The sequence below is a fragment of the Psammomys obesus genome, unplaced genomic scaffold (assembly GCF_907164565.1).
Source record: "Psammomys obesus unplaced genomic scaffold, mPsaObe1.curated_primary_1811, whole genome shotgun sequence".
Classification (NCBI taxonomy): domain Eukaryota; kingdom Metazoa; phylum Chordata; class Mammalia; order Rodentia; family Muridae; genus Psammomys; species Psammomys obesus.
The window spans coordinates 8,405,404-8,429,917 of record NW_026586173.1 but is presented as its reverse complement, the minus strand read 5'-3'; the positions used below and the strand labels follow the sequence as shown (position 1 = coordinate 8,429,917).

Below are 24,514 nucleotides of genomic sequence, written 5' to 3'. Positions count from 1 at the left end.
GGGTTTCCCTATCCATGTATCAGCGTGGTCCTCCCGGGAACTGCTTTTTTTTTTTTTCTTTTTTTTTCTCGGTAGAAACCGGATGTTGGCTTCTCAAGGTGGGCGGGGGCTCTATCCCCTCGGACCTGTCAAGGGTTATTCAGACACCTAGGGTCCCACTGGCCAGTACCTAAAGCTACCATTTATTTCATCAGAAACTTGCCATGCAGTGTGAGCTGAGAACAGAATAGAGCAAAGACGCTACAACGCCTTTTCCCAGGCAATGCGCATGATTCTGCGGCGCTGGGCTCGCTACACTTCAACGCACCTTGAAATGGGCTCGCCTCCCTCGCGCAGGGACGGACAGAGAGTTAAGCCAATCAGTCCCTAGATTCGTGGGCAACGTCCAATAGGCAGTCGGCAGGGACGGGCCACCAGGATAGGCCCGGCTAGGCTTCACCGTGGATCTGGCTGCGCTCTGCCTCCGTTGGCAGTGCAGGTGCCGCTGCGCCGGGGCCCGGGAGGCTGCGCGCGCCGAGCCGAGCAGAGCCAGGGAGGGATGGAGAGCTGGCCGCCCGGGCTACAGGAGCACCGGCAAGGGGCGTAGGCGGGCGAGAAGCGGGCACTGGGGCACGAGAAGTGTGCAGACGCAGGAGCACTTTGCGATAGGATGAGGCTCTTGGCTGGCGCGCGGTAGTACTATGATTTGGTATGTGGCCACTTTGATAGCAAGTGTGATCAGCACCCGAGGTCTTGCGGCTCAAGGTGAGTTGAAGTGCAGCATCCCATCTCCAACACTCCTGGCGTTCTCCGGGCTCTGGCTCCCGAACCCCGGGGGCGAGGCTCCGGCTCCGGCCAGCCGCACCTCCGAGCACTGGCGCTAGGGCCGGGGAGCTGCGGGTGGGAGGAACTCGGCGGGAAGGTGCGGGAGCCCATGGGCTGCGGGGAACGAACGCCTTGGAATCGAAGTGGACTTGGCCCACAACCTTATGTCGAACCTGAGCTTTGGGGAACCCCTGGCTCTCTAATTCTGGCTTCTGGGGACTTTGCCGGTGTTCAGGCAGGATTCCGAGACTTCCAGTCCCTCACAGCAGCGCTCAGTGGAGGAGCCCTTTCAGGGAGGCGCGACCAAGAGCTTGGGACTCCCCGCAGCCGCCTCTAAGGGACTCGGTTCTCCGCCCCGCGCCCTTGTTTTCCATACATCTTGGTGGGGGAGGTGGGACCCCGTTGGCAGGTGACAAGCAGAATTGACCTAGCGGCTCCGAGCAGCATCTGCTCTTCTTGGCCCTGGCTGCCGCCAGCGCCCATCTGAGCCGCACTGGGCCTGGGCCAGGCAAAAGTTCCTTGGGAGGCGTCCCCCGCCCTAGGCTCCAGGTTGCCAGCCTCAGCGGCCTGGGGGCGAGGGCCGGGAGGGTTCTGCTCCGCTGCGTCGCAAAGTCGTGAGGGGTTTTTCTTCCTGCCTTCTCGGGTCTGAGCCCAAGAAGAAGCTAGGGAGAAGCCAGGGCGCGGGGTGCATTCTTGAGCGCAAAGGCTTTCTCTTTGGAGATGACAGAGCTCTGGGTGGCATCCGCTTCTCGGCCCTTGTATGGAAGTCAGAGCGGAGCCTGGAAGCTGCCAGGACTCTGAGCTCACGGTTTCTGCGCGCGGAACGGACCCGGCTGCGGGCAAGTTGGAAAGGCAGGGAGGAGATGGCGGCGGGAGAGGAATGGTCTGTGGGTGGAAGACGGCAGGGTGTCGAGGACCTACGGACGAGGGAGCCTTTTAGAAGGGCTTTGCTGGAGGCGCGGGCTTCCCCGACTTCTTTGCACCTTGCCTGGGGGCGTGTGCGGGGAGTGGTTTGAGAAAGTTTCCGGATTGGAATGTGTCTCCTCTGCTACTTGAGAGGGATTTCTGAACAAGAGAGGAGGGTGAAGAGAAGGACGGGTTTCCATCCATCACTGTGATTGTCGGAATGGTTATAAAGCTTTCCATTTGTCAGGTGGGAAAACTGAGACGGGGTGACCTCAGAAGCTAATGGAAAAAAGGTGGATCTTGCTGTGCCTCTCCCCTCCCCCATTTCTATGCAGTCTTTCAGTGACCTCCTCCTCCTCCCCTCTGGGTTTTGGTATGTTCTGCTGTTGGACTGTCTTTGAAAGCACAAAAGGTTGTGCTAGTATCAGAACGGAAGAGACACTGAAGGAAGGCTCTGAACTAACCTCCCAACCTCAGCGAGGGTATAGGCATGGACATTTTTGTTTGTTTGATTTTTTGTAAATTTGAACATAGAATGAAGGAAATTGGGTTTATATTGCAGAGATTCTCAGAATGGCTAGACAGAAGGAGGAACTTCCCAGTGTTGAAGGTTGTTGGACATGAAGGTTATTAGTCCTTCTGTCTAGAACTCTTGCTTCTGTCTGGGAGCAAGGGTGACCTGATTGGTCTTTTTATTTTTATTTATTTATTTTTTTACTGAAACAGCTCTATGAGGCAATTACAGACATAGGTTTACTGATAAATTGATGGGACTCAAATCCTGGCTGTCCCTCTTGCTGACCCTGTGACCTTGGACCTCAGCTTTTCTAAATGTCACTTGCCTCAATGGAAAGTGTGTTAGCTGTGGGAACTTGTTGAGGTTTGGTGTGTGTGTGTGTGAACAGTGCTGTGATGGAGAAGTGGCTGGCTGCTTGTTGTGAAGTATGTGCTCATCAAACATTATTGGTATTTCAGTAGCTATGGGATTCTTGGCTCCTAATCACCTTCTTTCCTTTGGGCTATGCAGAGAGCTGGAAGTTAGGAGTGTGTTGGGGGGCATGGGCTGACCTTGTCTGGTAGAACCTCCTATTTCCTGCATCCCAGGAAGTGTGGGCGGGGCATGCAGAATTGCTTGAAGTCCTTTACAAGGTCTGCAAAGCTGAAGTATTGCTAGCTGCCAGATGCTACAGGAAGACTGCAGAGCCCAGCCTACAAAGGCAGAAGGGCACCTGCTTGTCTGTAAGGCCAGGGCAGTGGTGCTGATGAGGGGCCTTATGGGATCCAGATGTTCTTTGAGTGGTAGAGGTGACTTTTGGAGAAATCCTCCAAGTTCAGGGACTGTGAGATGCTCCTTTTAGAGTTGCTTGAAGCAGGAGCCCCTCTTGGTGAAAAGGATCAGGCCCATCAAACTGCCAGATTGCAAGTCTAGGACAGAGGTGGGCATGGACTCCTCCTTCTGACTCCGGTCAGGCATCTTGGAAGTAACTGAGATTGGTAGGGTGGTGGGGTTGGGAGGTAAAAGAAAAGAAGAAGAGGCAGACACAGGTAGATCTGTGTGAGTTTGTAGCCAGCCTGTTGTACAGAATGAGTTCCAGGACAGCCATGGCTGCATGAAGAAGCCTTGTCTCAAAAAAAAAAAAAAAAAAAAAAAAAAAAAGGAAAAAAAGTAAGGAAGAAAAGAAAAGAAAAAAGAAGGGAGGAAGGCTATTGATGTTGTAGTCTCTGTATTAAAGACATCTGCGCAGCAATCTGGGGGAGTTCCTGAGTGAGGTATAATTGATATTCAACCTCTGGTAAGGGAGGGAAGTCTGTTTCTTATTCCCGGTGCTGCCTCCCCTGCCTGGTGCAGAGTCTGTTGGTGGACTTCCTGGCTCCCATGTGCCCAGGTAAATCAGGGTCTGACTCAGAGGCTGCTTGCGGTTGGAGCAGTGCCCTCTATTCTCTGGGTGGCCCTCACCCACCCAGCTTCCCATGTTGATAGAGATGGGAAGGAGTGTGTTTAACCCCCCGGGGAACCTCTCAGCTGAGAAGGACTTGCTTCTGGAAGTGGGTAGTGAGTGCTGATATGAGTGTGTCTCAGGGCATTTACATGGAGGCGGGGGTGTGTCTGGTAGGAGGCCCCTGCAAGAAGCTAGTGGGTATGTGTGGGAGGAGGCATGATGCTGGGTACTGGAAGGAGTCAGCCGGCAGCTGCAGGCCTATGGCCCGGCATATACCAGTCTCTGGAGTTGTCAGGTCCCAGGTTCAGATGGTTTCATGTTTATATCTCTGAGACAGAAAGCTGGGATCTGGTTTCTCAAGGGGTAAAGGTTTCCTGGCTAGATGCTGAGAGCTGGTATGGTATCCATCCCTCCCTTTGCTGTACCTTGCGTGTTCCAGGGTCTAAGTCTCCCCTTTGCCCCCTCCTCAGCAGGGCAGTCCCTAGCACTCAGAGCTGGCCAGCATGTGTGCTTCTTCTTTGGCTCTTTCTCAGCTCTGCTGCATGCTCATTAGGTCTCCCTGCAGTCCTCCAGTTTGCACTGAAAATGTGGGGGTAGGAGGTGAGGCCCAGTTAGGAAGCACTAGGAGCTGTGGGATTTAATTGGTTCTCTTCTCCATGAGAGCTGCTCCCTTCTGTAGGCTTCTCAGCTGGGGGGACCCTGAGGGAGTGACCCCTTCCCTTTGCTTCCAGGGATGGGTTGAACAGTTTGTGTGAAGAGTGGATCTGAATGAGCTGTGATTGGTAAGAGCTTGTGTGCATGTACAAGAGTGTGCTTGTACATACATGTTAGGTATATTCCTATATGCATGTGTGAATGTGCATATCTCAAATGTATGAACACACACACATCCCTGCATGTAGGTATCCACGCCTCTGTGACTGGTGTTTACACTTGATTAGACACGTGTACACACACACTTACAAGTACTTGTGTGTTTCTGTATACATACTTCACTCACTTCAGGACAGAGCAGTTATATACAAGTCTGAGGTAGGAGCCCCTCTTTTGAGTACTATGGGATGCAGGGAGGCTGCTCGGCAAACTGCTTGCCTCCCTGTGTATTGCTCTGCACCTGCATCCGGGCAGCCAGATGTTCTTAGAGCTGGAGCCTCCAGCTCCAAGCCAGGACTCAAGACTGCCAGAGGTCCAATAGAGAAAGCTCAAGTAATAGGGCAGAGGGTTGGCTCATGGGGAAGCTGATGCTTTTCCTGCTAGGAGGCATTAGATGCCATCAGCATGGCACAGTCCAGGGTAGATAAAGCTCTGGGTGCCTGGGGAGATGGAAGAGGATTGGAGCTGGAGGAGCAGCTTGCAGTCAGGCTTCTGCCCCAGGGGCACTGCCCATGGGTGTGGCCTGGTCTGCCTGAGGCAACTGACCTATTTTTCTTAGAAATCTTCCTGCTTTCCTTTCCTCTTGCATGAGTAAGCAGGAGAGCAGTGAGTAGCGGTGGGGCCTCTGTGAGGGTTTTGTAAGTTCCATGAGGGTCAGGACTGTGACAGAGGTCTCAGGCAGCCTTCCTGACCTTCTGACAAAGAGGGGAACTGATGACTTGGCCTTCTGCCTTTTTTTTTTTTTTTTTTTCTATGCCCTTCTCTTTCTGGTCAAGTGGCATGTAGACATGGGGGTGTGTCATAAAACTTGTACATGGGCCCAGATTGTACCAGTGAATCATTGCCCTCACCCTGGTTGGGAGCAGGGATGCTGTTGCTCTATCAGGAATAATCTCTCACTCATTTCCTGTGCCTGCCTGACCTGTGGTGCCCTCATTGGCTAGCCTTGATGTGTGCATACCAGATTGCCCTGTGAGGCACACAGGCTATGTGAGGACAAGCTTTCTTTCATCCAGGTGGTAGGGCTAGGGTTGTGAGTGTGGGGGGTATGGCTTCACTTTTCTGCTGAGGAGCTGTGCACTGAGATTCAATTACAGACTTCCTTCCTGCCCATGGCTCCTGGGGAAAGGGCTCTTGGAAATATAATCTAGCCCAGCAAATTAAGGTCACTAATAGCATTGGCACCTCATGGTGGCTGGGGGAGGGGTGGGCAAATCCAGCCAGAAGGGTTTGAAGGTGGAATCCTAGTCCACCTAGCACCTTGGTGTTCCTAAAGTTGTGACTTATCTGTCTTTGTCCACTATCTCTTGACCTCCTGGGAGGGGTGCAGAAAGGCTGTGAAGATACTGATGGGGGCCACAGCAAGGTAGGGCTTTTCTAGAATGTAAGAGAGTCCTTCTTAGGCAGAGGAAGGATAGATGCCATGGATGGCCTTAAACTCACATATGTAGAGAATGGGACGGACCCTCATGTCCTGGGTATTGGTCTCTTCCCCAGGCCAGACTCTCTGTATGCTTCCCTCCCTAGTACTGGGTGGCAGGAGCCAACTTTCTGCTGTCCTCAGGCCCTCCTCTGGGTGTGTGCCTCCCACGTGGTGAGAGCCCAAGTCTGCTGGCTTCCTGGAATCTCCTGGAGCCTCCTGGCCTGTCGAGGAGGAGGGATTGGGGGACTATTGGGGGTTGTGTCTTTTTTGGACTCAGCAGGGATTATTTTTAGGCTGGCAGATGGAGGTGGCGGTGGCTGTCGCTGGTATTATTAGACAACAGGCCTGTGGTTTGAGTCTGGTGCCCAGAGGAGGAGGAAGAGGAGGCTGCAACAAGGAGCCATAGAGGCTGGTATTCAGCGTGTGTCTTCCCTCCTCTTAGCCATAATTAAACCCAGCAGGGTTTCCAGGAGCAGGTAGAGTGACCTTCACCAGAGTCAGCCAGTGACGATGCATCTGGCTTAACTGTTTCTGGGCGGGAGGCCCATCCTGTAAGCTGTCTGGTCTTGGGATGTAGGGTCTGGATTCTGAGGAGCTCTGCAGAATGTGATTGGAAGCTTTGATTTTGTTTGGGAAAGATTGGGGGATAGAGGAGAGGGGCCTTGGTCACCTGGGTTCTGGAAGGGATCCTGACCCACCATTTGTTAGCTAGGTAGCATTGGGGGAGCCACATACTGTCCCCATTTGCAAGACAGAGATAGCAGCACTGCGTCGGGGGCTACACTGGAGGCCTGCAGCAAGCATCACACTCGGAACAGACCCTGTATGGGTGGAGCTGGGCAGTGTGTCCCGCTTGCCTCCCGGTGGAAGCCAGCGGTTTCTATACCTGCCTTTCTCTCTTCCTGGTACTTAGAAGTGGTTTTCCATCCTTAGGACCCTTCCTCCCCTGCTCTTTCCTGGCTCCAGCTTGTGGCTGTTGAATGTGGGTCTGTGCCAAGCCTTGGATGACTTGTGGTTATGTGCACACAGGGCATCTGCTGGCAGCTCTGGACTCAGCTACCCACTGGGTACCACCTGGCCCAGAGAATGGGAGATTTGTATCCTATGGGCTTCCCAAAGGTCAGCCAATGTGTAGGGGCCCACTCCACCCATCTGCCCTCTCGTTTTCTTTTCCTGCCAGGATGGCATAACCCTAAAGTGGACTGGGCAGACATTCAGGGTTCAGATTTGGTATTGATATAAGACCATACTATGCCATCTTGAAAAGTGCTGTGTGGGGCCCGGGGCCATTTCCTAGCCTCCTTTTTATTGTGCCCACCCTCCAAAGCCAGTCTAAAGGAGGGATCTGTGGTCACTATTTCTAAGCATTATCTCTCTTGTCCTCCTTCCTCTGCTTCCAGCTGTTCTCCATGGCGCTGCTAGGGACAAATATGTCTGCCTAATGCAGGTTCTGCTCTGATTCTTAGCTCTAGTGTTCTTTGAGTTCCAGCGTGTCTTTGTTCCAGCAACTGACCAAGGGTCTCCCTAGTTGGGTTGGGCCTGCACCCAGCTTGCATGAGATCCATTTGTGCCCCTTCCTAATGTCCTGAACTGAGTCTCTTTCACTCCTGGACTGGGGTTTCCTTGCCCCTGTTTGATTTCTCAATGTCTCCCTTTTCAGGACCCTCTTCCCACTATATATTATACATTTAGCCAGGCTAATGACTTTTTTTTTTCTTCCATTTTTTCCCTCTCCACACTGAGCTTTTCTGGAGAGATGTTTATTAGACATATTTTGGCTCAGAGAAGATGAGACCTAGAGAGAAGTATTTGTGGGGGATGGAGTGAGGGAACACACCCAGCGTGAGTGTGTTTCTGTGCCTGTGTATGTATGCGTGTGTGTAAAAAGGGAAAGAGAAGATGACTATTTTCAGATCCAGAAACCCAGGAGAGCTGGGGCTGAGTGTGGAGGCTGAGACATGGCTTCCCCATCGCCTTCCTTGTGGAGAAACCTGTCTCATTTTGTCTTGTGTGTCAGCTTTGGTTTACATCCGCTCTGCAGTCACTTGTCTGTAGTTTGAATGCCTGGAGAAGAGAGGCTGGTGGGGAATGCTTGACTGGCTATTTCGGGGTGTGTTTCATGCTTGGGACTCGGGGCCCAATCCAGGGGCTGGCTGAGAGGCCTGGAGTGTGAACCTGCACCCTTCCTTTCATGGCCTGGAAGGAAGGTGTGAAGAAGCTATCTTATTGAGATGCAGTGAGAATCAGTCAGTGTGGGTGCAAATGAGCAACTGGCACTGTGGGGACCCATGCCAAAGTTGACCTACCTCTGGCATTGCCCTCCAGAGCCCTGGACTTGGCAGCCTGTTGTCCAGAGCAGAAGTTGACTATTAACTGTTAGAGCTTCCTGGCATTCCTTAGCTTTCTTTCTTCAGCCTAGACTCTAGGAGCAAAGGAGCTACCTTTAGTGAGCTACCTTGCCGACCTCCAGGTAACCTGGCCCTGGAAAAAATCCCTTCCCTTTTCCCAAGATCCTGCAGTTTGTCTCCTAATTTCCTCACAGCCTATGATGCAAATAGTTTCTGCATGTGTGTATATCATGCACATATACACACACATCTGTACATCCCCACCCTTACTGCTATTCTGTCTTATGGATCCTGCTGGCCGTTCATTCTTCTTGGTCCAGTGCTGGTCTTTGTATGCCTGGATTCAGTAGGCTAATTTTGCACATGTGTCCTATGGGATGTGGGGGATGCAGGGAGGCACTCCCAGCTCCTGGACCCTCTTCTTTCTTGGAGGGCCTGGGCTGAAAACAGCCTACAGCCAGGTTGGGGGAAGGGAGGCTGGGAAACCTGCCTGGGCCTCTGGCAGGTGAGTGCAACACTCTGCTTTGCTCCAAAAATACTCAGTGATCTTAGCTCTTTCTCTAGAAAACAGTGATGTCACTGAGAGCCAATAGGCTTCTGCAAGGGCTTGCCTCCCTCTCTGCCTCCTCCTTCTGCAAGTTGCAGAGGAGAGGGAGGAAGAGAGGGGGGAAGGAGACACAGGCGACACACACTGACTCCTTGGAGAGGTACAGACAAGAAACACACATGCACATAAAAGGCTCCCCATTTCTGAAAAACATGCAAAGCCCCCTTTCCTGTTATAAGCTAGCAGAAATCCATAGGCCTTACCCACAACACACACACACACACACACACACACACACACACACACACAAAAAAAAAAAAAAAAAAAAAAGGAAGAGAGAGAGAGACAGAGAAGGAAAAAGAGAGAGAAGCAGGTAGACAGAATCACCCACATAGAGTGGGAGTAATAGAAAGAAACAGAGATGGAGGCATTGACAGAGAAACATGAAGAAGGAGCAGGAGAAAGAGACAGACACACACAGGTATATAATACACACACACACACACACACACACACACACACACACACACACACCACATGTGCCATAGAGAGACAAAGACAGAGACCCAGAGAAGGAGTCAGAAAGAGAAAAAGAAAGACCTAGAGAAAGGAGAAACTGGTGCAGAGGACACAGAGGTAGACAGGGATCAGGAAAACAACTACACACAGCTAGACACACCGATGTGAAGAACAGAGAGAGGCATGAGCTCCCAGGTTCAGAGGTGCAGAAAGAACAGAGGCGGACCCACAAACCTCCCTTGCTCTCTTGAGGTCATCTTCAGGTGGCCGGGCCCAACAGGCTTCTGGCTTGTAACCTTCCATTGGTGGCTGCTGTCCTTGGTACTGCCCTGGAGAGCTGGGCTTAGAGGGGTGGTGCAGGGGGTGCAGTTAGCTTGGGGTTGTTGTGGCCAGTTGAAGGGAGGCAGGGGTGAGGCTGTCCTTCTCACTGGAAGAAATGATGAAGGTGACCTTGTTGTCTCTCTCCTTTTCTGGTGTGAGAAGGAGGGAGGTGGGGTTTGCTCTCATGTGTGGACAGTGACCCCAGAGTTAGCCACTCTCCTGGTTCCTCCAACTTGCAGTTTGGGTAGGGTGGAGGCCTCTGCTGCCTGCCTCCCTCTCTCACCCGCTTCTCTATATGGGTGTGCCCTCTCTAGCTCCCTGATTTTGACGTTCTCTGAAAGGTAGGGGATTGCTCCAGACCCCCCTCCTTTGTCACCATCATCTTTCTTTGTTAATGGTGATGTCTGGGCTACTGTGAGTGTTTAATAGATTCACGGCCTGGAAATTGAATGGCTGCAGTGCCTCTTGCTCCCCTCTGCAGCAAGGCTGGCGCAGTGGATTGGAGGAGGGGCTGGCGAGGCCGCTCAGGCCCGTGGGGCTTTCCCTCTGGTGTTGCCAAGCAGCCTCCTTAGCTTGTTAGGGATTCCCCGCTCCTGTATGGAGCCCTCTTGTTTAGTGCTGTAACACCGGGCTGAGCTGGGGGTGGGGCAGAGGAGGTGGCTGGCTCTGCTTTCGCCCACCAGGCTCCAGTGGGAAGTGCCTTGTTTCAGAAAAATTGCAGAATGTTCATAGGGACTATAGCTGGGCAGGGCCAACTGAAGGCCCTTCATTCCCTGTGTCTATAGCTCTTGAGGTTCCTTGGAAGGACAGGGGATACCCGAGGAATGCAGGGCAGGCATGACGATGCCTGCTGCTTTTTGGGTCTGGGATGGGAAATCTGGAGAAAATGGGACACCCCCTTCTTTCTTCTCCTCTTCCAAGGCTATACAGGAAGCTTGAATGTTCTCAGGGCAGAGGGAGATATGCATAAGAGGTGGGTGTCCAGGGTGCACTAGGGACTCTTGGAGAGGGAAGGGGAAGGTCCAGGAGTGGGGAGGGAGGGTTGGATATCAGCATAAACTGTAGGAGCAGGATCTTTTTGCCAATTCTTTATATGTCACCTTGGCTGTCCTTGTTAGGTGCCCACGGCCTGCGAGAGGAACCCGAGTTTGTGACTGCTCGAGCCGGTGAGGGTGTGGTTCTGCGATGCGACGTAATCCATCCAGTGACGGGACAGCCCCCACCCTATGTTGTAGAGTGGTTCAAGTTTGGGGTCCCCATCCCTATCTTCATCAAGTTTGGCTATTATCCCCCACATGTGGACCCTGAGTATGCAGGTAAGGTGTGAGTGATGAGGGGTATCCCCTCTTTCTCTCCATCACCCTCTAGGTTTTGACTGTGTTGTGCCTTCCTTCTGGGCCTCAGTGGTATCCACAAAGTGCCAGGTACTCTTCATTTTTTTTTTTCTGTCACTTCTGATCTTTTTCTTGACTGGTACTATTATCTCTATTTTTCATGTTCTTTGCCTTTTCCTTCTCTCTTTGCCCTCTACTGTGGTTTCATCATAAGCAGGAGAGGAAGTAGGAAGTGAGGCAGACACGAAGCCTGTCTGTTCATCCTGGGGAAGTGATAAGGGGCCGGGATTCCAGAGCAAGCTAGAAAGATAGCCCCCTTGGAGGAAGCAAGGGATTCAGGGATGGGGGGGTAGTTGGCGCTCAGACAGCTTCACCCTTTCCCAGGTATGGTATAGCCAAGGCTTCAGGATTGACTGTCTGCATGCTTCCACTTTCCTGGCTCAGAAGTTGGGGTGTCCTATGCCGACCTGGTATGCATCTCCACTTCTTGCTCTTTGTGGTCCTGGCAGACATCCTATCTCACCCCCTCTGCCACTATCCTTCTCTTTCCTTGGCCCCCATTTATGCCTTGCTCTGTAATTATTCTGCCAGCATGGTCTCCCTGTGACTCACTGCTGCCGCCCGCCAGCCTGCCAGGGAAGAGGGCACAGTGTATGTGTATGTGTGTGTCGAGTGTGAGTGTGAGTGTGTGCTGGAGCTGAGAGGAAGTGAGGCTATAGGCAGGGACCTGCTTTTTCTTTTTCCTATGGCATCTGAGATCTGAATTACCTTCTCCGAGAATGCATGCATTCTCTTCTCCTCCCTCCCTCCCTTCCTGCCTTCTTCTTTCCCTCACTCTCTACTTTCTCCCTTCCTCCCTCCCTCCCTTTCGCTTCTCTCTCCCCCTCATTCCTTTTCTTCCTTTCTTTCTTTGGTACTGAAGATTGAACTCAAAGCACTGCACTTTTCATGTAATTGCTGTACCTTTGAACCCCACCCCAGTCTGTTAGTCAAGGTCTCATTACATTCTGACTTTTGACTCACATTTCCCCCTGCCTCAGTGCCTCTTGACTAGGCAGTATTACAGGCCTTTACCACTGTGCCAGACCCTTTCATGTTTGGCTTTCTTCTGTCCCTCACCCTCTTTTTGGCCAGGACTGGCTTTGCTAGTCTTTTTAGGTTGAGCAGCATCAGAGTTCCAACAAGGAAGGCTTGACTCTGAGGCAGGGAGGCAAACAGAGGAAGCAGTGGTTCAGGTTTGGATGAATGTGGGCTAGTGTGGAAGGTGAGGCAAGAGGGGTCTCTAGGCTGCTTTGTCTACTGCAGTGTGGGCAGGGACTCTGGTATACATGTTACAGAGGTGGCTAGGGAAGAGCCGCCAACCCTTGCCTTGCCTGCCCCTTCTAGGCTAGTCTTTGGAGGTATGTGTCATCTTGGTATTGCTATCATGAGTGGGAAGGACTGAGCATCTGACTGTGGCCTGTCTTCCTTCTACCTGTTCAGGAAAGCCAGACAGAAGGAAGCTGGGCCAGATAAGTCCTTGGCACCTAACTGAGACAATATTTCTGGGCCCTGGTGGGCTTCCCCATCCTTTTGTATGTCTTTCTTTCTCTTCTCATCTCTGCATCCATCATGCCTTTCTTTTGTTCTAGATCTCCAAAGGAGTATTTGAAGGCTCTTGTCAGTGTAACACACAGCAAGCTGCCCATGTAGGCTGGTGCAGGGCCATCTGGGGAGGAGCAGGGGCTCTATCCTCAAGGCAGTTTGCCTTGCTTTTGTCACCTGTTGCCTATAGTGGGTGCTGACTGCCATTTTGGTACTCTGCCGTGGGAAGTGGTCTCAAGGTTTGTTTTTGGCTGGGGTGGTGGGGATGCTGATAGGTTTGCCCTGATGGCTTGGCCTGATGGCTCACTGGGCTTTGTCCACTGTGTTCCCCCAGGCCGGGCCAGTCTTCATGATAAAGCTTCTCTGCGGCTGGAGCAGGTGCGCTCTGAGGACCAGGGCTGGTACGAGTGCAAAGTTCTCATGCTGGACCAGCAGTATGACACATTCCACAACGGCAGCTGGGTCCATCTCACCATTAATGGTGCGTAAATGTTTCTTGGGAGTAGCTGAGGAAGATGGCCTCTGCGGTCTACACCAGAGGAAACCCCCCTACTAGGAGAGGAGCCCCTATAAGCCCTGGCTCCATAAGATCTTGGTTGCTGTCTCCTTTATACCCATTAGATATATTCCTGGAGTTCATGGATCAGTAGCATGCATGGAAGCAGCAAGTCCCCTGTGTGCAGGCTGGTATCAAAGTTCCTCCAAGGAAGGCTTGAATCTGCTTCTGGGAACCAGGGGGTTTGAATTGGTCACTGTTGGTGTCATTTCCCAGCCTCAGGTAACTCTGCTAGCCCAGGAAGTGCCTTTTCTTGGGTGGAGTTCCTTGAAGCCCAGCATGAATCTTTCTAGGTTGCTCATTTATTTGGTTAATAAGTACCAAGGCTCTGTTATGCTCCTAGCCCTACAGCGGGTGACAGGTAAATAATGTAGAGTAAACCCAGACCCATTTCCTGCTTCAACAGGGTTTACCAGCTAATAAAATGTGAGAATCCCTGGAAGAGGGACTGTTTTAATGGCTGTCAGTTATTTATAGCTCATGTTAAATGGATTGTGCTATGCACAGATGCTTTTCATGTGTCTGACTAGGGCAAGGAGGCCTGGGTGAGCTTGCTGAGCTCCAGGCTTGGTGTAGGCTGGGATGTCCAGGGTCCTCATTGGCAGTGGTCTAGCATACTTGCTGAAATGTGCCACAGCTTGCATAAGTCTGGTGTTATATATTTCATGGCCAGAAAAGAAGAATCGATGATCCTAGACTAGAAAATTTCTCTCAAGATGGTTTTGTGAAGAATGATTATGTCTCTCTTTCACTGGGGTTGTGAGAGACCCATTCTCTGTCTGGTTCTGGGAGTCTGCCCAGAGTCTGGAGAGAACAGAGTATTTTATTTTTTTCTTAAAAAAATAAATATATATATTTTTTCAGTGTTGGGAATCAAACCTAAGGTTTTGAGCAGGCCAGGCACATGCTATGCCAAAGTTATATTCTCAGCCCCAGAAGAGATTATCTTATCAAGAGCATTGGCCTATAGTGCAAAACACTTTAAAGTTGGTCACTCAAGGTCAGAGGTGGGACAGTCACTAGGTGCTTGTTAGGGACAAGCAGATTTTAAATCCTGTGTGGATTTTCTCCAGCAGCAGCCAGCTTTTCCATGACCATTTGAGCCAGTTGTTGTGTGCACAGGGAAAACTCCTCTCACCAGGAACCTAAGCAAATCATAACTCAGAAGGTAGATTTGCTGCTCAAGGCTTTCATGATTGAGCATCAAGCCAGAGATCCTGCATCATCGTTTCCTTCTTTTTTTCCCCCTGTGCCTTTTCCTACTGCCTGAAACCGCCTTGAGGTGTGGCCTATCTCTCCCATCATCCTGATTGATAGTGTCTATTCTGGGAACCCAGACACCAGCTACGCAGCCAAGAATCACACTCAGGGAGGTAGAGTTGTTGGGAATTTATGTTCTGCTAGATATTGTCTTTGTTGCATGGGTTGATTACTCAGGCATGTCTAGTTTCTCTGAGTGGAATACATGTGGACCAAGGCCTGCCAAAGATGTGGCTTATTTCTTGAACCCATTGTGTATTAAGTCACCAGGGCCAGATAAGTCATCTGTCTGAGTTTCAGTTTCCTCAGAAAGAGCCTGTTGGTAGGGCTTTGCAAGATTCAGTGGACTACTATGTGAGATTGTGTCTTGGTCACTAATTATCTGAGGGGTACTTGTGGACAAGATAGCAGCCACATGGTTTACTGTGGGGAAAAGGGCAAGCAGACCAAAATGTGATTGGTAGGGATAGCTGGTTAGAAGGCACTGAGGACTTTGGTCCTTTAAAAGTCCTCGTGAATCTCCGTATGAGACATATTTCCCAATGTCCTCTCTGTGGTGGGCTCTGGGTGTCAGGCAGGGAACATGACTCTGGTGTTTAAACTCTTCCAGTCATGCAAGAAATGATCACCTTGTGCCTTTGGGAGCACAAAGGAGGGAAAGCCTCTCTGAGGACACAGCCTTTGTCCAGAATCTTGTCCAGGGAGGGACTTAGGTAAGAGCAGGGAGTGAGGTGGCAAGGAGCCTTCACTAGAGGGACCAGCAAATCTGGAAGCCCAAAGGAAGCAAGCACCTATATGAGAGAATGCAGGCAGGGTGTGGCCATGCAGGCCCTGGGTAGAGCATTGAGTCTGGGCAGCTACCTGCTCTGTGCCTGAGAACCAGGCCTTAGCAGAGGGCAGTTCGCTTTACTGGGAGATGCAGAACACATCCTACCTGGAGAGAGCTCCCACCCAGCCCTACTTCCTCTCTTCCGAAATTTCTTCCTGTGCAAATATTTCTATTCTAGATAGACAGTGGCAGGTGCCAGCCTTTTGTCACACCCCAAGTACAATGTATAGTGTCAGGAATTTTGTGACGGGAACCTTTGGAAATAGAGGGGCCAGTACAAAATAAGAGTTTTCCACAAATTATCTCATTCTCCTCTTGTGTTTTCTTTTGAAGAATGGCTGGGTAGAAACAATCCCAGTTATTCCTTTATCACATATAAAATACTTCCACAGTCCAAGCCAAGCCTCCCTTTAGGTCTGGTGTATGGCTTGGAGGAGCGGCCAGCTTATTTCTAACCTGCGCTATTAATTATAGGGAACTTGCAAAAGGAATTAAGCCTGGAAGTGCAGCTGGCAAGCTAACACCTAATTCAGTAAATAATTGAGAGTCAAACCATTATTTTCCTGAAAACTTGAATTTGTTCAAAGCACTTTCCTGATTAGCACCTAAATAATAAAGTAATTATGTAATTAGTAATTAATTTGTCACTTCAGGACATAATTTAATTTATTATCTTTTCTTTTAAGCTTGACACCAGAAGTAATAGAGGCTGTGGTTGAGTTAACTGACTTCCTGGGGCAGGGTGGGTGAATGTGGGCTCTGGCGTGAGTACACATCCTCAGTGTCTGGAGGCTGCTGTCCCAAGACTTCTTTATAAGGACTTGGGAGGGCTTGTCATCATTGCGGTTAGTGTCTTTCTGAGGATGGCTGGCTTTCTTGAGGATGTGTGTTTTATGTGAAGAAATGTACTTCTTTATTTACCCTGTAGTTCCAAATGTCCTTGTGTACCCACCCAGCTATGGGTACTGGAGATGAGGGGCCAGGATGACCTTATATGGTCTTCCTTCTAAGAGGATGTGTGTACTTGATTTGTTTTGGAGTATGGATGTAATGTTGTAGGCCTTCATTCATTCATTTATTTCATTCATTCTTCCAGTTGAGGTTTGTTGAGCACTCTACATCCAGGAACTGCAGGGAATCCTAGTATTCAGTGGCACCAGGAAAAGACACCTGCTCACATGAGTCACAGAGATGGGGTCTGGCTATAGAGTTCTAGGGCCAGTGAGAGTGCTGCAAATGGACAGTTGTTGAGGTTGGAAGTTCTTGCCCAGGGATGACACAGAAGGCCAGTATTGTTAGAATCAGCAGGAAAAAGTGTCCGGGAGATAAGTTGGCACAGGCAGGACCCAATCCTAGTGCCCTCTGAGTGTTTCTGGGAACATGGCTATAGGAAGGGGGAAGGAGCTTTTCTGAAGCTTCTCCTTAGTCTTCAGACCAAAGCTCCCAGGGATGACAATGGCAGGAGTGATGGCAGAACAGTCAGAGTTTGCTGTAAGCATTCGTCTGCAGTTTTTACAAGATCTTTCATAATCCCTATCTCATTTATTACCTAAATCAATTCTAGAGGGCCGAGGATTTAGATAAAGCCCAGAGAATCTGAAGAGCCTCTCTGAGATTATATGATAGGCTAGTGCTTGAACTTGGGCCCTTGTGAAGAACCCAGAATGGCCTATCCTGGTATCGTTGGTTTTGGTGTTGGTATTCAGTATAGCCATTTTGGAAGACCATGGAATCAGTAATCTGAGAGGTTGAAGTTGACCAGATTACCTCTGCAAGCAGCTCAGGCAAAGGGTGCTGAGTTTCTTGAAAGCTGATTATCCAAACAGGATAGAATGTTAATCATACCTTCAGTGCATGAGAGAGAATAGCCTCATGTAAGCAGGGGAGAATTAAGAAGGTAGTAGCCTGAAGAATTCACTACTTTATCCAAAGGAGTCAAAGAGGAGGCAGGCAGGTGGGAGGTTGGTGTCCCCCTCTCCCCCCCATGGAATGAGGTAAAAATAAGACTGTATATCAGCCTGGAACCTGTATTAGGCCTTGGTGGAACCTAGTCAGGAAATCAGCAAATGAATGGGCTTGGTGGAACTGAGATACTCAAAGTGAAAGCCGTGTAGCGGGATAATCCTGCAGGGAGGTGGGAGATTCTTCAGTCTTGTTTATGTCATATTCCTAGCAGTGAGCATGGCAGCTTTCCAATGGTGGGAAGCTTTACTGGGTAGAAGCTAAGTTCGGCCAGATGAGTGTAGAATTTTTGGAGCTAGCCAGAGAGTAGTAGGTCCAAAGTTGACTGGATTGTCTCTGTAAGCAGCTCAGGCCCAAGGTGCTGATTCTCTTAAAATTGATAATCTAAACAGGATGGACTGTTAATCACACCTTCAGTGCACAGGAGAGGATAACCTCACATAATCCTAGGACCTAGGTCTCCCCACCCCTGTGATATCCGGGGTAGGAGTTTCTTTACTATTTTTGTTCCTTTGTTCTTGCATACAGCAGAGCTCTGCACAGGTAGATGGGGCCCACCTCTCACTTTCCTGGTGTCCTTTGCAGCCCCTCCCACCTTTACAGAAACACCCCCTCAGTACATCGAGGCCAAGGAAGGTGGAAGTATTACCATGACTTGCACTGCTTTTGGGAATCCTAAGCCCATCGTCACCTGGCTCAAGGAAGGGACCCTCCTCGGTGCTAGTGGAAAGTACCAGGTGAGTATAGCTCTCTCACCATAATCACTCTTCCTCATCCTCTCTCCCTGACTATCTCCCATCTAGTGCTACTGGCCACTGATGCTGTGTGTGTAGACCCAGGGCAGATACAGGCGAAGAATGGCCTGTCTTGACTGCAGGCTTTCTGTTGCTTCTTGTAGGGAGATGAACGAGGAGGCCCTTGTCCTCCCTGCCCTTGTCCATGAGTCCCTGAGGCCCTTTCCGGCTTCTCAGAGCTCATCTCTTTGCTTAAAAGACACGCTGGTGAGGCCCACGGGTTGATGTTAAATTCTTTCTCTTCCCCCAGGTGAGTGACGGTAGCTTGACGGTGACATCAGTCAGTCGGGAGGACAGAGGCGCCTATACCTGTCGAGCATATAGCATCCAGGGTGAGGCTGTGCACACAACCCATCTGCTTGTTCAAGGTAGGGGGACTTTTTCAGCCTTTTTTATCCCTGGAACTCTGCAGGAAGCTTCCAGGCCTGCTGGACCATGGAGAATGTTTTCTCATGGCACAGCCTGCCCAACTTGGGGGCGTAGAGAAGATGGGTGGGAACTGTCTCATATATATCACTTACTGTGTTTCTTACCTTGGTCAGCTGGTGTGGCAGGGAGACAGGGACCATGCTGAGCCGTTTTTGATTTCCTGTTGAGAGAACATTCCTGCCATGTCTCCACCTTCCTCAGAGAGGAGATACCCTTGTGCCATCATTCCATCAGTGACAGCATCAATATATGAAGATAGGACTATACTCCAAGCACCTGACACTTAAAGAACATCAGGGACATTGAGTAGAACTGGATTCTGTAGCCAGCTCTGAGATGTTGGCCTGTCCTGTCTGGTGCCAGAGTGGCCTGAAAAGGGCTGAACACTCACTGCCCAGGATGGGCAGGGTGCGAGGCAAGGGTCTCTGCCTCCCCACCCTCTGCATGCTGGAGTGGCAGTGGGGGTTAAGGGCATTTGTGTCCTGAGTGAGGGTTGAGCAGGAGCTGGGGCACATGGTGGGAAGTGGTATACCTCCTAAGGAAGAGCCAAAGCCCAGCTCTACTGAGGTCTGACTTCCTAATTTCCAAGGTTTGCTGGATTTTGCCTCTCTGTTCCCCAGCCTCCTCTCCCAAGTGGCCATCTTAACCCTCTAGCTGGGGAGCAGTACAAGGCTCTGTGTAATTTAGAGACAAGATCAGGCCTTCTACCTTCTGGCCTGAGCTCTGTTGGAGAGCATTGGGCAGGAAAGGTGTGTGGAGGTTATAGAGGGCTCGTCTGGAAATCATGGAGCAATTGCAGGTGTGGTACAGAGGGATACCTGAGCCTCACAGCAGCTGGAAGCATCTCCATGATGCCCAGACACCCCATCTTGAGCATCCCAGAGCTTCCTGGGAGGCCTGGTAGGGTAGCCTTCCCAGTCAGGAGAGGTGATGTTTATTCCCTGTTCTCCCCAGGGCCTCCCTTCATTGTTTCCCCTCCTGAGAACATCACCGTCAACATCTCCCAGGATGCTCTGCTTACCTGCAGGGCAGAGGCGTATCCCAGCAACCTCACCTACACCTGGTACTGGCAGGATGAGAACGTCTACTTCCAGAAGTGAGCAGCACCCTGCTCTAACCCTCTCACATGGTGTCCCCACAGGCCCCTACCTTGAGAGAGGGGCCTTGGCAGTGCCTGGGAACCCAAAGTTTCCTTGCTGCCTCTAGGGGAGGTGAAGGGACTCATTGCTACCTTGCTTGTATTTCTGCCAACATCCCTCCTCTCCTTGCCTGCTTGTCACTGTTTTGCAGTGACCTGAAGCTGAGAGTGCGGATCCTCATTGATGGGACACTGATCATCTTCCGAGTGAAGCCAGAGGATGCTGGGAAGTATACCTGTGTCCCTAGCAACAGCCTGGGGCGCTCCCCATCTGCCTCAGCATACCTAACTGTGCAGTGTGAGTAGAAGTGAAGGAGAAGGCTCTGGGCATTCTAGTAGGTGCAAGCTGTGCTAGCTAGATTGGATATTGAAGCCCTAATATGTTTCTGAGGAAAAAGGAACACCTGAGGGAAGAATAGGGATGGCCCCAAAGGAGGTCATGACCAGCCTGGCCAATGGAGTGACCTGATATTGGCATATATCTTCTGTGGGCTAGTCATCACTAGGTGTTAGCCAGTTCATTGATTCAAGCTTAGGCCAGCTTCAAGGACAAACAGACCTTAGCTCTAAACATTTGCCATTCAGAATGGCAGTCCTTATGTTATTGGCTGATGGTTTATACCTGGACTTTGAACTAGGTGCTGCTGGGAACATTTTTCTAGGTGTCTGAGGGAGCAGGCTTAGTTTCTCTGCCAGTTGCACTCTGCCTTTCCATGTGTGGGCATTGTACACTGAGTGGAACAGGGCCCTTGTGGGTGACTTGGTCCTCTTCTGTACCAGACTCCTGGCTACCTAGTCCCTCTGCTGTGGGGCTGTGAGTCTCAAAAGGATGAGCTGTTGTTCAGCCAGAACCCTAAAGGGCTTCTGTGTGAGCCTGAGATTCCACTTAGTATTAACACTTGGGTGCCCTGGGTTGCTTCCCCACCCTGTGACAAGCCGGACATTGTGACAGAGTGAGATGGGAAGATGGGTAATGAAGATTAATGTCTTCCTCTTGATTCATGGATGGCCCTGTCACTCAGGCAACAAAGGCTGCAGGTTGTTGCTATAGGTGACAGACCTCCATTATTAGAATGCTGGTGTGGGAGAATTACGTACCTCCGAGGACAGGGCTAAACAGGATAGTATGGTGATCTAAGCCAGCCTCTGAACAGAGGACAAGTAGAGGAACAGTTGGTGGCCTTGGGAGCTTTCCCCGCTGGGTGTTTGGGTCTGAGTGTTTGCATGGGTCTTCTGTGAACAGACAAGGTCACAGTTGTGCTTCCTGAGGGATGACTTTGCTGGTGGAAGCAAAGGCCTCAGTTCTCTTGCACTGCTGACAACTCACAAGGATTTGTGTCATGCTGTGGTGCATGTTCCAGACTTTTATGAGCTGCGAAGCCCGGGATACTGGGTGTATCCTAGGAGACTAGGCATGCTTGTGCAGCACTGGGGAAGAAGGGCTACAGGAAGGGACGCATCACCTTGAAGATGTGCCTCTCCCTCTGGGCTAGATGCAGGCAGTGCCACATGAGCTAGAAGGTGGTGATGGTGCAGGAGTGAGCAGGCTTACAGGGATCGCTTCAGAAGGATGCTGAACCAGCCTGGGCGAAGGCTCTACCCTTGGAGCTGTGGGCCACTGTTCTCCTGCAGAGGTGGCTTGGTTTTCCTGGCTCTCCCAGAACCCCCCACCCCAACTCATCCCTTTTTACCTCCTTCCTCCCTTCAAAGAGAATCCAGGGAGTTGAGATTTATAGGTGGGTGAGACAAGGATCTTTATTTCTGCTAAAAAGCAGCGTTCAGAGTATTTCCCATTCATAAACCCTTTGAAAACCTTGGAGGAATTAAAAAAAAAAAAAGGACTATCATACAAAAGTAGGAAGCTACATCTAAATATATAACTCGGCCTGGTATTTATGTAAGGCTGTTCTCTGAAGAGCTCAGAATGCTTAAAAGGTACCAGCTCATTCATCACAGCCTTCCTAGCTCCAGATCATTCTCCTTTGTAGCCTTAAAGGTCCTGGGGGAGAAATAAAAAGGGGTGACTTAACTTTTAGCACAGGGCTACAGGCCTCTCGTGATCTGTCCTGGGGCCATGATAGATTTTAACTTTAATTGCAGAGTCAGGTGATATAGAATCCAAAGGGAGGCTAGACGTCCAGCAGAAGGAGTACCTACCATTATGCTTGGGACAGCATCGTCCATGGAACTGACATTGCTCTTTTGGTTTAGGATGTGAAGTAATTAACTGCTTACTCCCAAGAAACTTCGGGATTCAAAATAGTTGGAGAAGTGCATGGTCATTGTTGGCTTGGCAGGGCTGGGGTAAAGTCTGTGGTGAGAGCCATTTCCAAGTTCTGAAGACCAGGGCAGTTTCAAATGTGCCTCTGAATGCCTCCAAGCATTTTTCAACCTCTTAAAGTTCTTAAGAGCAAAGTAAGTTGGGCAGATGAAAGATGTATGCAGCTTGCCCCAGCCTGCTGTGCATGGCCCCTAGGCTGTAAGCGCTAGAGAGCTGGGATTGTTGGTCTTACTAACGATGGTGGCCTTGGCTCTTGGCACTGTGTTGAACATTGAGAATATCATCAGTAGTTGTAAAGGTTCCTTTGCAAAGGAATGGGGTTTGTGCACTGGATCACCTTCTGCTTTGACGGCTGGCTCACCTGGCTTTTCATGTTTTTCCAAACAACCCCTTTCACAGACCCAGCCCGTGTCCTCAACATGCCCCCTGTAATCTATGTGCCCGTGGGAATCCATGGCTATATCCGCTGTCCTGTGGATGCAGAGCCACCCGCTACTGTGGTGAAGTGGAATAAGGATGGCCGGCCACTGCAGGTAGAGAAGGTATGAGTGAAATGCATGTTGGGATTAAGAATGAGGAGCATCCTTCTGAAAACAAAGATGCTGCCTCTGGGCCCTGGTTCCCTGCCAGCCCCACTCCTCCTAAAAAGCCGCAGCAAGCAGTGAGTAACGTTCTGGCAGGAGTTTGGCTGTGCTCCATGCCCACAGGGGATGCCAGCACCCGCTGAGCTGCTCTTCTGTCCTACACTTGGTCTAGCCCAGCTCAGACCCTGCCTGGAAGTGGCTGGGATGCAGAGCCTGTGTCCTGACCATGGCTCCCTGCTCTTTGATCTATGTCTGGCAGAACTTGGGTTGGACCTTGATGGAGGATGGCTCTATTCGCATTGAGGAGGCCACAGAGGAGGCTCTTGGCACTTACACCTGTGTGCCTTATAACACTTTGGGGACCATGGGCCAGTCTGCCCCTGCACGGCTTGTCCTGAAGGTGAGTCCCCAGGACTGGGCATGGCCCCTGTGGTGGGCAGTCTCCCTGTTGCCAGTCTTTCACATCTGTCTCTGTGCTTCTATTAGGACCCCCCGTATTTCACGGTGCTACCCGGCTGGGAGTACAGGCAGGAGGCCGGCCGGGAGCTGCTCATCCCCTGTGCAGCTGCAGGGGACCCCTTCCCTGTCATCACCTGGAGGAAGGTACCTGGGCTTTGAAGCTCTTGCGCTGTGGGGGAGGCACAGAAGATCCAGGGGGGTGGTTCTGCTTGGACCCGTGTGGACAGGTCAGATGTCAGGAGGGGAGGCAACATTAGCGGATAGCGGTGGGCCGTTGGCAATGGGCTCAGGGAGTGCCCTACCATCTTCATCCTCTTTAGACTCCTGAGTGGTGAGCGCTTGCCCCTTAACCTGAATCCCTGCCCCTATCCTCTTCCCTGCTCCTTGTTTGGCTAAGGTAGGGAAGCCCAGCAGAAGCAAGCACAACGCCCTGCCCAGCGGGAGTCTCCAGTTTCGTGCCCTGAGTAAGGAGGACCACGGGGAGTGGGAATGTGTTGCCACCAATGTGGTCACAAGCATCACTGCCAGCACCCACCTCACTGTCATCGGTATGTGGCTGAGTAGGTCAACCAGGGTGATTTTCTTCTTCACAGGTGTCTTTCCTAAGTAAGGCGAGGGATGACAACTTGAAACCCTTAACCTCAGGAGGCTCTGGCAGAGGTCAGGGTCTATGTTTGCCCTGTCTTGGGAAAGACAGACATGTGAAAGCTAGAAGGAGTAGAACTGAGTGAGAATGAGACCGTGTGGCACCTTAGCCAGGCACTGAGCTGCCTGAGTGCTGGGCTGATGTCCATAGCCTGGGGCGCAAGGCGGTAACTAGTACTTCTTGTTCGGATTACTCAGGACGTGTCAGCCCACCTTCTTGTAGCCTGTCCCTTTGGGGCCTGATGTCCACAGTTGTACCCAAGGCCAACACTGACTACTGCCAGTTAGGTTATGAATAAAGTGCTGTGCGCCTTGTCACTCACAGTTCATCAAGGAAGTGCCTGGCCATTCTGCCCAGAGTCACATTCTTCATACCCAGTAGGGGCTGGCCTCGTACCTGAGGCTACTGTTGTCTGCTGTGTGCAACCTGGATGTCTTCTGTGGATAGATATTAGTAATGGGATGTGATTTTTTTATTATTTTTTATTTTTTGTTTTTTCCCAAGACCTCAAGGGAATGTTTTTTAGCTCACAAGATATGTTTTTTTTTTTCCCCCCTCTGGCCTGTGTTTCTACTGTTGATGCTAGCGTATGCAGTGGATGGGCTTTTCTCTCTGATCCCAGTAGGACCAGTCTGGGTCTGGCATCCTGCCCTCACTGCTGCCACTTCCTATGATGCATGTTGGTACTATATGCTTTGTCCTCTCCTATATCTCCTACAAGGTGATGGGGACCTAGCAAATAGTCTTGGCTCCTTTTTGTCTGAGCTGTCTTCCTTGGTCTCCAGGCACCAGTCCCCATGCCCCAGGCAGTGTCCGGGTCCAGGTCTCCATGACAACTGCCAATGTGTCCTGGGAGCCAGGCTATGATGGAGGCTACGAGCAGACATTCTCAGTTTGGTACGGACCTCTGTGAGTCAGCCCCGCATGCTTTGCTCTCTGCTTCTCCCTCCCTTGCCCCACTCAGGGCATCCACTTTG

The 24,514-nt window shown here is 50.9% G+C and overlaps 1 protein-coding gene across 1 annotated transcript in view; it reads left to right on the top strand.

Annotated features, from left to right (window-relative positions):
- The first annotated feature begins 568 nt into the window (after window positions 1–568).
- Window positions 569–24,514, top strand: part of Igsf9b (immunoglobulin superfamily member 9B) — a 45,281-nt gene continuing 21,335 nt past the window's right edge. Inside the window, exons 1-12 of the mRNA XM_055601365.1 lie at window positions 569–744; window positions 10,800–10,997; window positions 12,934–13,080; window positions 17,792–17,943; window positions 18,251–18,368; window positions 19,384–19,525; window positions 19,720–19,865; window positions 22,248–22,390; window positions 22,692–22,832; window positions 22,919–23,035; window positions 23,289–23,439; window positions 24,323–24,434. Coding sequence (XP_055457340.1) covers window positions 681–744; window positions 10,800–10,997; window positions 12,934–13,080; window positions 17,792–17,943; window positions 18,251–18,368; window positions 19,384–19,525; window positions 19,720–19,865; window positions 22,248–22,390; window positions 22,692–22,832; window positions 22,919–23,035; window positions 23,289–23,439; window positions 24,323–24,434 — 1,631 coding nt within the window. The 5' untranslated portion in view covers window positions 569–680. The remainder of the gene's footprint in view (window positions 745–10,799; window positions 10,998–12,933; window positions 13,081–17,791; window positions 17,944–18,250; window positions 18,369–19,383; window positions 19,526–19,719; window positions 19,866–22,247; window positions 22,391–22,691; window positions 22,833–22,918; window positions 23,036–23,288; window positions 23,440–24,322; window positions 24,435–24,514) is intronic.